Consider the following 14,103-nt stretch of genomic DNA (forward strand, 5'->3'; position numbering starts at 1 on the left):
CTTTATCTTAAAGACTGATATGCCTAGTGTTTTTAATAGTGCATTTGCTGTCTTTCACAGCAGTAATACTAGTAGTCCCCCAGGGCCTACAAATATTCACCTGCTGCCAGAATGGTAGGTATGTAATATTTGCACAAGAATTCACTGGTTGCTAATGTAAGAAACAGGTGACATTTGCTTTTTCCTCAGCAGCCAGGCATTATTACTTTACCGTCTGTGGACTTCTTCAACGTGCAAAATCACTTAAACCCTCTATGTTTAATGGTACTTATCAAGGTCATGACCAAGCAGTGCCAGGATTCAGCCATTAGTGCTGTAATTCAGTGTTGATTTGGGGGCAGAGGTCTTTGCTGCCCAGTGCTACGCTCACTGCCTTAAGGAGTATATTCCTGAAAATGAAAGCTAATCACCTAAATCCTAATGCCATAGAAAAGTAGTAGGCAAGCAGGTGAAGACAGGAGGATAAAAGGCAGTGAAACCAAACATGCCTTATATGCATTCTATACATGCAGTCTATAAGGTTATTAGTTGCACCATCTCCATCAGTCCAGAGAGCATAAATACATATTTGCTGTCAAAGTGTATGATAAATTTACATAAAATAGACACAGCATAAGAGCATTAGGATTGTTCTCTCTGCCAGAGCAAAGAAAACACGTGGAAACCAAGGGACAGCAGAGGGCAACCACTCTCTTGTGACTCCAAGCCCCTGCAGTGCCTTTTGCCTCACAAAGGATTGGGTGTAACCTGTTGTGACAAGAAGGCGGTGGAGACGTGGAAATCAGAAGAGGTGCTGGTATAATGGTCGGTTTGGGAAACCCCCTTTTCTCCCCTTTTCACCAAATGTTTACAAGCTTGTCTTCTTTGGTTCCCAATACCCAAATTGGTAATTGTTTTCTGTTCTGAAAGCCAAGTCTATTTTGGCCACAACAATAAGTGAGGGATTTCCCTGTCTTTTGACAATGAGTTTACTGCTCTTCCCTTTTTCACTCACTCTGCTGTGGGTGGTTGTGCAGGCAGGTCCAAGCCATCATGCTGCATAGCCAGAGACTGACTCTTGAAAGAATAGGAGAGTCTAGGATGTGTTTATGCGTTTAACTCCACATTTTCTTATCTCCATCCTATGGAGTAGAGATATAAGCATGGCAGTACATCATCAGCCCTGTCACAACTGTGAAAAGGATACTGGGAGGCAGAGCTGAGCTCTATGTAATGCAGGTACTGCTTGTTCCAAACAGTTCAGTGCCTAAGCAGAGGTGCCTGCTCTTCCTAAGCAAAGAGCAGCCCAAAGGGAGTCCATTCTTTTAGGTCTGTTTAATCATAAAGAGAAGCTACAAAGTACCACAGAGAAGAAATAAAGTCATATGAAGATGCTTAGTATGTTTGAGTAGCTTAATTTTCTGTGATAATGAAAGCCCAGTCTGGGTGTTTTGACCCAGCCAAACTACCATAACCCACTAAACTGCAACTGGTCTAAGGAGAACCATCTCCTTGGAAGAGAGCAGCTCACAAGTCTTCTGTCTTTATCACTAAATACTCCAGAAGATGAGGAGAAGGAGTAATTTATGTGTGAACCTTCCTCAGATACACTATTTGGGGATATACAGTGTCTACCCACAGGGTCCTATCCTAAGCAATGCTGCAACTAAGCATCAGTCAGTGATGCATGAGGAATTTAAAAGTGCCTGTTTTCAAGTAGTTAAAGGTATATTTCCTGCTGATTTTCGTGTAGCACAAGTAGCCTTATGCTCTAGGCATGAACACCAGCCCAACTGCAGGAGGATTTCAGCGATAACAGCTATGAAAAGGATAACTCTCTCCTTCCCCGTTACAGTACACAAATGGCAGCCAAGTAAGTAATTTGAGCATTATTCCACCAGTGCCCTACAGCCTGGACTGAGTTACTTTGGAGGCGTTTCTGTCCTAATTTCATGTTTTACATCTTGTTCAAAACCCCAGGTTTTCAGAATGACTCTGGCCACCTTGTCTCTTTCTCATCTCACTTTACAGTTGAAGAAAAGCACTTGTGTGAAGTACTAATGTTTGTAAATGTTATGACAAGATGATCTAAAAAGTATTCTTTTTAGTACTTTTAAGCACTAGCTGAGGGAAGGAAATGTGAGGAGAGCAAAGAAAGGAGAGAAGAAAAACAAGCAAGGGTAGAAGCAGCATCACAGAGTTGGGGAAATGCTTTTCGCCAGCTGTTCCCCGTTATTTCCTTTGTGCATGCTTCACAACAACTTATCCCTCTACCAATAAAGGAGTTCTGTCTTCTTAAACAACAAACAATTAAATTAGCTACCCTGAAATAAGTCTTCGGGCGAGAATGCTTAAGGTCCTGCATCACTGTTTCCTCCTGCCGCCCAGCCCGCAGCCCCTCCGCTTGCGTGCAGGCCAAGTTTTGACAGATGTCAGATGCACATGTGCACGTATTTTATAACCACCACGTATTGGATCGTACTACAGAAAGAACAGAGGAGCTGTTTATGCATTATCAAGCCATACAAAAGTGAGAAAAGCCAATTCTAAGATCTCACAAGAAAAGAACAAAATTTAAGTGAGAGCCACAAATGTTGAATGAGCAAGATGGCTTTTTCAAGCCTTTGAGCTTTGGTGCAAGGATTCAAATAACTTGTCTGATTCTGCTGCTACCAACTTCATCCAGAAAAATGTTATAATTCCCTAACTCTCAATATTTGTGTCTCTTGCCTGTGCCCATCTCTGTAACATGCATGCAGTGCCTGGGAAGGGAAGAGTTCTGTTCTAGTATGGAAAATCAGGCTTTTACAGTAGTTTACTTTTAATCATGTAACTATTATTAATGTTAGCCTGTTTTTACTTCATTGATTTTGGAGAGAAGTCAGTAGAGATGCTCTAGAGTTCAGTTCAACTGAACACATTTTATGGTACTATTCACAGGATTTTCCTCAAAGTTTCATGGATTTGGAACAAAGAAGGAAACACTTCCCCATCCCCTCAGTTTCCTGAGCCTGAACATCCCACTCTAAGTTGTGAGGTCAACCTGCCTCTGAACACCCCACCTTGCTTGCTGTCAACAGATGCACACACTGCACTGCCAGGATTTGTCTTGAGCTACAGCTTTCCCTTCTCTAAAGAATTTAAATAATCTGCTATCCAGCCTCCTCTTTTTTAAATCACGCCTGTTCCTGGCCTACCAGTTATACTGCCTTTTCTATTTGTTCAATTTGTCTTACATAGGCATGCCCCTTCCTGCCCATCTTCCCAAGTACTTTGTGTAATCCTGCATAATCATGATTTTGACATTTCTACTTTTCCATTAGCTGTACCAAACATTCTTAGACTCACATATCTTGGAGCAGTCCTTCTAGTAAATTGTTTAATTAAAGTAGGTGATGCCTCAACATTTTGCCCCATAATTGCACTTCAGGCACTTTTTCCAAGATGAACCTGTCAGACATGTATTTAGGCAGAGTATGATTTTCTCTAACAGCCTGGAAAATATCATGAGACTGCTGACAATATCTTGGGATCTAGTGAGATGTGATCCTTGCCAAAAGCAAACTGAAAGTCAGAAAAAGGTTAAATGCTTGACCTGGAGCAGAATGAGTTAACATGATATTCATCCTCATGAGAGAACTTACTGAAGGACTTTCGGACATCTGATGTGGGCCCTGAAGAATCAGAACAATAAGTGGGTGAGCACACTTATGCTGGGGAAGACAGAAGGGTCAGCTAATACCTAGAGAACAATCCCAAACTTGATCCTCTTGCGGCCCTGCTCAGCCAATCAGCTGCTAATAAGAAAACAGATCACCTTTGTTTCTGTCACTCCTAATGCGCGTTGGTCCCTGTCCCAGGCACTAGTCTGATGCTCAGAGCAGTGTCTGCACTCAGCATAGCAATGTCCCCTTGTCTCTTTGAAGGAGAAGGGCCACGCTGTGCTCTGTGCACGGCCTCACAGCTGGGGATAGAGTTACAATGAACTCCTGTCTTCAGCCTTGCTGAATCTGGGGCTGATTTTCCTTCAGATGAAAAGAGTTGGATTGCCTTCACACATGCAGCCTTCAGAGGAGAAAGGCTAAAGTGAGCTCAGAAACTGTTTCTAAAATGGGAAAGCGGAACTGACTGATGTGAACTCTGGGTGCAAGCTAGTACTGTGGACCTCTGTCCTTCATGTCCTCTACCATGCAAAGGTAGTGGGAACTTCAGGCAGCTGTGAGTAGATGATAATAGGCAGCTCAGGTTTTCTACTCAGCCCAATGAAGCTGGCATAGGCAGGGAGCGATTGTTTCCATCCATCTAGCAATGGATAGTGATAGAAGGCAAGACTCAACAATGCAGATTGCAGCTTCTATAAGGCCTCTAGTCTGTTGCTGTCTCTTCACTGAGAGCATTACCCATGCACTAGCACCTGGTCAAGCTCGTGAGTGCAGAAGAAGTTAGCAGGATCTCCCTGAGCCTCCCTGTCTTCAGAGAGACTGAATGAGGAAAATTTACCATTGCCTGGGGTAACAAGTTCAGAAGCATCCATTTACTGCATTTCATTTTTACTGCTTTTCTTTCACAGGTATAAAGATATAGTCCTCTCCACTGGAGGAGGAACAGTTTGCCTGTGGGTGATAGACACACAGCCTGCCTTCTGCTCTTGCAGTGCCTCAGCATGTTATACGGTCATTAGCTTCAGACCAAGCCCCAAAAAACATCTGACCCTCAAAGCAGACGTTGCTGCAAGGTGAATGAGCTCAAAATGGCTCCAGCTAGAAAGAGGGAAACCTGTTATGCAAGAGTAGGAAATGAAGAGGAATCCTGAAACTGTGCCTAGAGAAAAGCCCACCTGCTCTGCAGACCATCTTTTCCTGCCCTCCTGTAAAAGACAGATACTGAACTGCTGCCAGAGTTAGGAGTATAGTCAAGAGGAACTTATAAGATAAATTCTTCCTTCCTTAAAACTGAGTATCAGTTTCAGCTCTGTGATCCCAGCTTTGCATATTCACAGATTCACAATGTGTCCTCATTTCACGCTTTCTGGAATGTCATGGAAGCTGTAGGTATTACACCGTGCACACTGAGAGCTTTAGTGACAGGCGATGTGGCTCTTATTATCCTTGCTGAAATGACAACACAGCTGCTTCCTGTGTAAGACCAATGGACTTTTTTCAGGCGGGGGTGGGGTTAAAAGAGGTGATTTGGAGATACTGGCCAACTGCGAAAGCTTTGCAACATCTGGGTAAAGACAAACAATTCAGCTGGATTTGGCTAAGGAAAAGGGCTGTGCAGCTTGAGTGGTGCAGGAGGGGTGTCTCTGCCTTCTGCAGGGTGGTTGAGCCTAGACTCCAGTTCAGCAAGCTCCTGCATCCCTGCAAGATTTTCCTTTCACTCCCTAAGTGCCAGATATATTTACAAGATCGAAGCAATTCAGTATCCTATCCTCCCTTGCAAGGGGAACTGTGTGTCTATTTTGCCATGTCCACGTGCCCATTTACAAAAGGAAGGTATTTAGAGTTAACTCAGTGACAGAGCCTGGATTTAATTAAGATGTCAGTGCAATGAATCAAGCCAAAAGAAAGAATTGCCAGAAAATACAAATCTTTCTTTCCACTCCCCCTCAGCAAGAGGTTGCAATCTGTGGACTTACCGTGGCAGCCCCAGCCACATAACCCAGGACGGTGACCACTCGCTGCACTCAGAGGTCACCTGTGTGTCCTCAGGGGGTGGTGGGTGACCCTGCTCCTCCTGGGCTTCACATGCTCTCATCTCCAGGGCTTTGAGCACCACTGAGGAGTTGGTGTTCTTCAGCAGGGCAACAGCCTCACTCCGGCTGACTCCCGTCAGATCAATGCCATTCACATTCAGGAGGATGTCACCTGAGACCAATAAAATGGATGATTAAAAAACCTGCAAGTGTTTCCAGGATCCCCTTCCCACCTCCACAAACAAGTGAGTCAAATCCATGGCCAAGAACTGGCTGCCTTAAGAGGCTTTTTGCCAATCCTATCATTTAACGTGGCTGTGAAGCATATGCTAGTAAACATCCCACAGGCATGAGGGAAGGGTCTAGATTCCTGTACACAGAAACTTTGCGTGGCTGTACAGAGGATTTGTCTTGGTTTCTTTCCAAGTGATGTCCTCTGTCTGGAGCTGAACAAACAGCTGGGGTCCTGCTGTACCAACAAGTTTTGGTACTGGTGCCTAGTACTGGTCTGGGTCTCTGGAGTCCTCTTCCAGCTAACATTTGTTCTCAACCTAAGCTTGAAACCTGACAACTCGCTGTTTTTTCCTCCCAGATCTCCCTTAGCTGAGGACTGCCATTCCAACTGGCTCTTCCTAGTTTGCTTTGTGGAATAACATGTTATTATTTTCATATTAATGCCTGTTAAAATGGCTGCAAGCCAAAACATCTTTCTTTATGCCTTACTTATAATATAGGCACAGCAGCTACAGAGAAAAATGCAAAGATGACCTCAATTACTACAGGAAGAGCAATAAGGACATTACTAATGTCATGAATGCAGCCACAGTGCCAAGTGTTCTGCTACTCTTCATAGAAGGCCAGGTCTTTCCTGGTTGCCCTCTGTGCTTGGCCTGGATGCTTCTTCAGGCAGGGATGTATCACCAGCAGTCCAGTCACTGCCATAGGACCATTAACTGCTTCTTGTGGTCTGCCCCCAATGAGAAGGACAACAGCCTATGAGCTTCTCTAAATCAAAGGCCTATGGCACTATTATAACATCACATATTCATTTGTTTCTGATTTTATCCAATTAACTAGGCTGAGTTTTCCATGCTGCCTCATGATGAACATTTTTTGGAAAGTATATCCCACTGAGAGGCAGTTATTTCCCAGCAGGAGGGAAGGGGAAAGCTGCAGTTTTGCTCCTGTTGTCATGTTCTCACATGGGTTTCTTTGAGCAGACACAAAAGAGGAAGTTCCCATGTGTGCCGGTGCTGGGCACCAAGACCCAGGCTCTTCGGGTCTGACTGGGTTGCAGCTATTCTGCCCCATTTTTGGGTGCCTTCACTTCCCTCAAACTCAGGATTTCCCTTCAGCTTCCAGGCAGTGACTAGACTAAAGGAGAACATAGGGGATGAAGGGTAAGTGAGGTGTGCCTCTGCAGGATGCAGGCTATTGAGGGACTTGGCTCTTGAAGATGTAACATCCTGAAACTTGAGAGTTTCGCCTTTCCTCTGCTACCCAGCTATTCCCACGAAACCAACTGATAAAATATATCCCCCATCTTGGTCTAAAAGCTTATTCATGCAGAAGGGGAGAAACTACTAGCTTTATCCCTCTGTTACATCAGTAGCTAGATGGGGTTAGAAAGGCAATGTTTCCAGATATGGTGTTGAGCCACACAGCACAAATGCGGCTTCATATATAATTTTGCTCCTGTATATTTCATTCAAATTCTAAATGAAATTACAAATAAGCACAAAAAATTACTTTAAAAACGCACGAAGTTTGCATAATAAATGTATCAGGAGTTAGGAGATGGTGGTGCAAGTTAGTTTTCCTGTGAAAAGCGATTTATCTTATTTTTTCCTACCAAAATATTCCTACAGCCTACTTCACAGAGGTGATTACTGTTGCATATTATGCCTTTTCTGGTAGCTGACTTGAGACCCTCTAATCTACCACATCCCAAAATCTACAGGATTGCTGAAGATGTCAGAGTGTGAAGCTCTTTCACTATCCCTCAGTTTTCAAAAGAAGGTCTTGATTTAAAGCAGGCTTTCAAAATACCCCCTTTTTACCTGTTTTTATCCTGCTATCTCTGCTGATGACTCCTCCAGGTTCTACACTTATCACGTAGATAGGCAAATCCCACTCCCGGTTAGATGCTCCACCTGCCACGGTCATTCCCAGTGATTCTGCGTGATTTTTCCGGACAGCCACCACCTTCTCATGACAGGTGACAGTGTGAAGGGTGCTCTGTGATGGAGAAAGTGGCAACAACAAAACACAGTTTGTGGGCATGGCAACCTCCCCAACAGCTTTAGCATTTTCTATCAGAACAAATATTTGTGGAAGTAACACCAAGACACTTCCCAGCCACATGGCCTGATGGAAGGCAAGCCTCCCTTAGGGGCTTAAGCATCTGCAGACAGAGGTACAACCAAGATAATATGTGCTTTAATAGTTAAAGTCAGGCACTGCTCCCATGAAAACCAGAGTGGTTTTAGTGCTAAAGCTAATAGAATCAGGTCCTTGAAATGTAAATAAAGAAGTAGATTAAAAAAAAAAAGTCTTGATAACAATATCACTAGTGGTCATCATATCTTTGACTATCAGGTTGTGCTTCTTATCTTGCTGCTTGCAGTCTGAGCATCATCTGTATATTTAGTGAGAAGTAGTTCTCTTGGGTTTGAGGACTGCAACCATTGGGGACATATTAGAAGAGACATATTTCTTTTGATCTTCCAGATATCTGTGTTTCTGTGTAAGTTATGGGTGGAAATACACTTGAAGAATAAGTGTTTCTGTTCAGGAAAAGAGAAGGACGTTTACAGTGAAGAGCCAGCAGTTTCCATGCTGGAAGTGGAATGCTCTTAGTGCTTATGCTTGAAGGGTCACTTCAGGACAGTCATCCTCATATTTCTGCCCCTGAACAGGAAAAGTTAAGTACACACAGCTGGTCATGCAGTAACTAGTGCATGAGCGAGGGTGAAACAAACCCACAGGTGCCCTCAGGATGGGGAACTGCTGCAATGAAGCTCCAACAAAGCCTGTGAACAGAATGTCATGTTTACCATACACTCAGTTCTTACAGAAGGGTTTGAAAGCCAACTAAAACCTGGATTTAAATGTTAATTGCTTTGCTTTCCTTAAGTATTTCATAAGCAGTCCTCCTGACAATCCCGGCGCCTCTTGCAGGAACAGCATCATCCACTCCAGGCTCATATGTAATGGTACACTTCTAAATATATTTCAAATGTATATTTAAAAGACTCTTCTCATTCACAAATGTGACCTCACAGTTATAATATGCAAAAATAATCTACAAAACTCATTTAAAGCCACATTAACCTCTTCTTAGAAATCTGACATCTCACAAAGACATTTTACGTTCGTTCCTGGGTCAGCAGCAGAGAAAGTGGAGCAGATGAATCCACAACGTCTCTCTAAGTGACAGTGCTGGACAAAGGAGGATCACAGCAAGAAGATTTTTATGGGAGTAGGGCAGGTTATGTCTTTAATTTGTGGGTTGTTTTTTTTTTTTTAAGGTATGTTTGATGGAACTATCGCCACATCAAGATTTCTCTGATGCAATGTTAACAACAAAACACAGGACCTTCTAGAAGCTCAGCAAAAAATTTCTATGTGCTTGAACAGATGAACAGTAGCTGCCACAGAGCTCCAGAAACAAAAAGACAAAGAGCTCAGTGGAAAGAGGAATTCTCTCAGTCTCTGGGAGAAAACCAAACAATGCAGTTTTTTGGACACAGTAGACCTGGTCCATGCAGAACACAGGCACTATGTCAGAGTAACTTGGCTTAAGGCTTGCAAACAAACCTAAGAATTTCTGAAGATTTTAAAACCTTCAGAAAATGTTCAGCTCCAGATAAATTTTATGCTCTGATCCAGATAATTTTAACCTTTCTCCTTTAGCTTTAAGGTGTAAATATTTTAAACATAGTTCTATCTTTATGCAAATTAAATTTAATATTTTGTCCACCTTTTGCAAAAATATCCTTTTTCCCCTGAAAAGGAATGGCTTTCCATTGGGAAAAAGCCTGTGGAATAGGGGCACTACTAATCTTCACAAAATTGCAATCTGAAATTTTGTAGCAAAATATGAAACCGGGTTTATGAGTGAGAGACCAGTCCTCTAACATAAGCAGCAGACATCCAGTCTCAGACAACAAAAACATTAGAGAATTAACCATTTTATCACAATTTTTTTGAGGAAACAGCACAGAGAGAAAGATTTCTAAGTAGTGTTTGGGAACAAATTGTCCTGCTACATTTCAATGAAGAATTATAGAAGTACTAGTACTTGTATGTTGATCCACAAAGGACTAATCTTCCTTTGAAGCTACTCTTTCCCATGTCATTTTTTACATGGCTGCAGACAGAAAGGATTTGGGGTGACTTGACTGAGACGAAGGCAGTGATAAAAGGAAAGCAAAGCCTTTTTTAGTAAACACACGTAGAGCTTGCTTGGAGGTATAATCAATAGCTAGTAAACCAGTTAAAAGGCAGTGTTTATCAGTGACTGCATTTTGGTGCATTATCTTCTAAACAATTGTCCTTCTCTGTCATTTTGAAGTGACCTTGGAGGTCAGGAGAAGAAAAGCATAACAGTTCATCTCCTCCTCTTTTTATTTTTTCCTCCTTTTCTGTATATTTACTGGAAAATAAATATTTACAGCAGATTATCACAACATCAAAGCCACAACACGTGTCTTGTAGGCGAAAAACATCGCTGTGTCTGTTAGGAAAATGTACTTCACCTGAAGGTTAACCTGGTTATATGGTCAGGAAACATTGCCTGCTCCAGCAACATTTTCTTTGCTTAAAGTATTAGACAATTCATTTGAAAGAAGTAAGAAAATAGTTCCAATTAAAAATGAGTGCTATTTAATGAATGGCAAAGTCCCATTGACTTCAAAGGAATTGAATCGGGGCTGTTTATGTGTTACAGCCTGGCTTTGCAACCTCAGCTGCACAAGAAAGTGCTTGTGACATCTCTTTTCTGAATCCAGGCAGCAGCCAGAACAGTTTGGGCTGTGCTTCCTCTATCTCTGTACAGAGAAAAACAGATCCATGAGACCCTGGGCAGGACCAATCTCTTGGCACACCGTACACCTGGCATCACTGCCACCAGAGAAAGACGCAGTCACAAGAGATCTTCCTCTTCTTATCCAGAGCCTTGTGGGCAACATGGCTGGTTGCCACTGGCCTGAAAGAGAGGCACCTCCTCATGCCGTACAGATGGAGGCTGGCTGTCCTGAGGCCAACAGCTTGGCCCAAAGCAGTTCCTGAGCCACTGCACGAGCCAGACGTCTGCTGAAAGCCAGAGCTTATCCTTGGTGCTGGATACAGCCAAGGGTTGAGAGCAGATTTCAGCTGATGTATACATACATGCTGTACAGTGAGAGCAGTTTCCCTCAAAGAGAGCATTCCTGATTGTCTAACATCACCTTCTACAGTAAGCTCAGGGGACAAAAACCCATTGAAATTAACCAGAATTCAAGGCAGCTAGCAATCCTCTATTAATCACACATAATAAAGCAATCCCACTGGTGGCAGTAAGGTAGCAGACTCATCAAACCACACGCATATAGGAGACTCCCCTGACAGGGAGGTCCAGCCAACAAGCATTACCTTGGTTTTGGGCAGGAGCACGTGCTGCATTAGGACATTGTACAGGCCCTAGGCTTGCAAGAATTACTCCTGCAATAATGCCTATTTAAAATAAATAACATTTTTTAAACCTTTCAAAGCCAGTTTAAGGATCTTGAATTGCAAATTACGTTCAATTAAACCTTCAACAAAATATCATGAAATATTTAAACTGACACAGTCATGCCCTATAAAAGGCCAACTAACACTCCAGTAATGTTTATATCAGACCAAAATCTACAGTGCCTGAAGCTCATTGTGCCTACCAGCTGTACTGATCTGCTGCTGACCTACTGCCAGAGTATTTTCTCTGAAAGAAGCCCTCTACTACGTACACACAAAGCTAAAGGGAGTTAGGAACAGTTCAGAATTTTCATTTTTTGGCTGTGATCTTCCCTGGAAAGTGTCCAAATGGTGGCATTGGACAGAAGCCCACAGCAGTACTCCCACTCATGTGCTTATACAGTACTCATTTCTTGTGGAAAACTGGAAATCCCCCTAAAAGCTGTGGCCTATCCAACAAGAGAAGATTCATTAGTCATTATAGCACTTACTCCTTAGTCTTTAAAGGACTGCTACAAAGCCAACACTGTCCTTTCAATCTCACAACTACCCAAAATATTGTTTGACTTACCAAGAACTCCCATCCAACACCTCTTGGTACAGGAAGAGAAAATGAGGATCTCAGAGCAGAGGGAGACAAGTCCTGTTCCCAAATAATCCCATGGGTTATCAATTAATTACTCAGACCAACATGGTAGAGTTAGCAGGTGCTTGGGTGTTCCCTAGGAAGCATACAGTAACAACACAAGCTAATTGCTGTCCTACACATCTCTTACTAAGGAAATCATTGCTTCATTAGAAAGTAATGCCTTGCAGATGCATGATTGGTTGGGTACTACTTGCTGCTTGGTGGCAGGTACTGAACACTGAGTGATTTCTGCTTTAACTCATGCTAATCTGATCCCACCTAACAAGAGCTATGATTGTGACTTTGTGGAAAACTAAAAATATATACTAGTATATTTAACACATGAAAACACTGAATAATGTAGTTTTAAAAGACCTGCAAAATTGGGTATATTTTAACATTTGTAGAATCCAGAGCTAGACTTGCCTCCTGGCTGACAGCTGTGCGCCAAATATTTGGTCCAGAGGTCCCTTTAAAGACGCAGCTGGCTGTCCTTCAAGCAGGATGAATTCAAGCCCTGCCTGCACACCTCCTTGATACACCCCTGGCATCGGTGGCCAGGGTCAAGCTTGCATAGGTTTGCATAAATGGTGACACTCAGGGTGATTAATGTAAATTAGCCAGACATATGACTTCAAATTTAGTGAAATAAACAAATTCAGTTCCTGCAAGGATGTGCCTTGCTCTGTCTAAAGTGGCAAGAATAACACTGAGTAAGCTCAGGAAACATGTTTTCAGGACTCTAACTGCATTGGTTCCTACTTAAAACCTCATATGCTTGAGCAACAGCATCTCTCTGCCTTAAGCAAAGAGAATATTGTGAGTCTAGATGCACTAAATGCAAGCTGTGATCAGGTATGCAGGGGCAGCTGGGGGACAGTTGGGGAACCACAGCCTTATCTGGGCGAGATGGGTGCTCTGTGCTGTGTCCCTGGGTTGGGTTCAGCCATGCTGCACACTGGCAGCCCTTGCAGACCCCACACCATGCAAGTTCCAGGTGCTGACAGAGCAGAACAAACATGCTTTGGGTCTATAGCTCCACAAAAAGTCCTCGTGCTGTCAGCAGCCAGGGAGACCAGAGCTGCTGTCTGCTGCCAAACTGCCAGCTGGGTCAGGGCATGGGCATTTTAATAAATGAGCAACAGCCTAATAATGACTATCATTTTCAAGTAGCTTATGGGAATCTTTCAGGCCAGCGTGTGAAAGATTTTTGTCTGAAGACTATGTTACAGATGGAGAAACTTTAGAAAAAAATTTCTTTTTGTTGGAGCTCATTGTCCTGTGCTGGTTCACACTGTTGGTCAGATCTGTGGCCATGGCCAGGACATTGTGTGCACATCAGCATCTGCCACACCACTGCCCATTGCCTTCTCTTTCCCTCCCCATGCCAGGCAGAGTCAGGGCAGAACCAGTGGATAAATAATGAGCTGCACAGCTTTTGTGTTTCCATTTCCATGCTTTTTCTGGTGACAGGAGCCAGAGAGAACGCCCTTAGACACGAAACACCAGGTGCCCTCCCATTCCCCTGTCCCATGGATGGCAGAGAAACCACACAAGCGCCCTCACCTTGCCGGGGGTGTTTCTCTCGGCGGGACAAGGTTGGGAGCTGCCAGCGCTGTAACTCCAGCCCGTCTCCTGCAAGAGGTCGGGGGTCTGCTGCCTGGTCTGCCGCGACACGACGAAGTGAACCTGCTTCTCGCTGGCCTGTGGGAGGAGGCACAGTGTGAATCCCACAGCCCCAGTGCAACAAACCCCTGCACCTCAGCCCCAGAGTGTCTGTGAAATGCGGGAACCACTTAAACATTGGTTGGATTTCCCATTAATGAGGTTGCTATGACATAGAGCAGTAGCATCAGCCCAGGTCAATGAAGTTCATAAAAGTTGACTGCCAGCTACTTAATATTTCTCTTGAAAATTTGGTGTTAACACTAAAAAATCCTTTCTATCTCCCCCAAATTTGGCTGGAAGCAGTGATCCGCTACAGTGAGTGCTCATCAGCTCTCACATATACTTGTGTATATCACTGCAAAACAACAATTTGCCTGCCATGGTAGAGAGACAGACAACCAGAGCTGCTGCTGCCAAA

At 43.5% G+C, this 14,103-nt stretch overlaps 1 protein-coding gene across 7 annotated transcripts in view; it reads right to left on the reverse strand.

The window, feature by feature from the left end:
• The window catches only part of LNX1 (ligand of numb-protein X 1), a 120,432-nt gene that overhangs the window by 3,031 nt on the left and 103,298 nt on the right, over positions 1 to 14,103 (reverse strand). For all 7 annotated transcript variants that reach the window (XM_040065529.2, XM_040065532.1, XM_040065528.1 and 4 more), the window contains 3 exons: positions 13,584 to 13,721; positions 7,735 to 7,912; positions 5,618 to 5,846 (listed from right to left, as the gene is read on the reverse strand). In XM_040065529.2, coding sequence (XP_039921463.1) covers positions 5,618 to 5,846; positions 7,735 to 7,912; positions 13,584 to 13,721 — 545 coding nt within the window. The remainder of the gene's footprint in view (positions 1 to 5,617; positions 5,847 to 7,734; positions 7,913 to 13,583; positions 13,722 to 14,103) is intronic.

This window comes from Hirundo rustica, chromosome 5 (genome assembly GCF_015227805.2).
Source record: "Hirundo rustica isolate bHirRus1 chromosome 5, bHirRus1.pri.v3, whole genome shotgun sequence".
NCBI classification, from domain to species: Eukaryota; Metazoa; Chordata; class Aves; order Passeriformes; family Hirundinidae; genus Hirundo; species Hirundo rustica.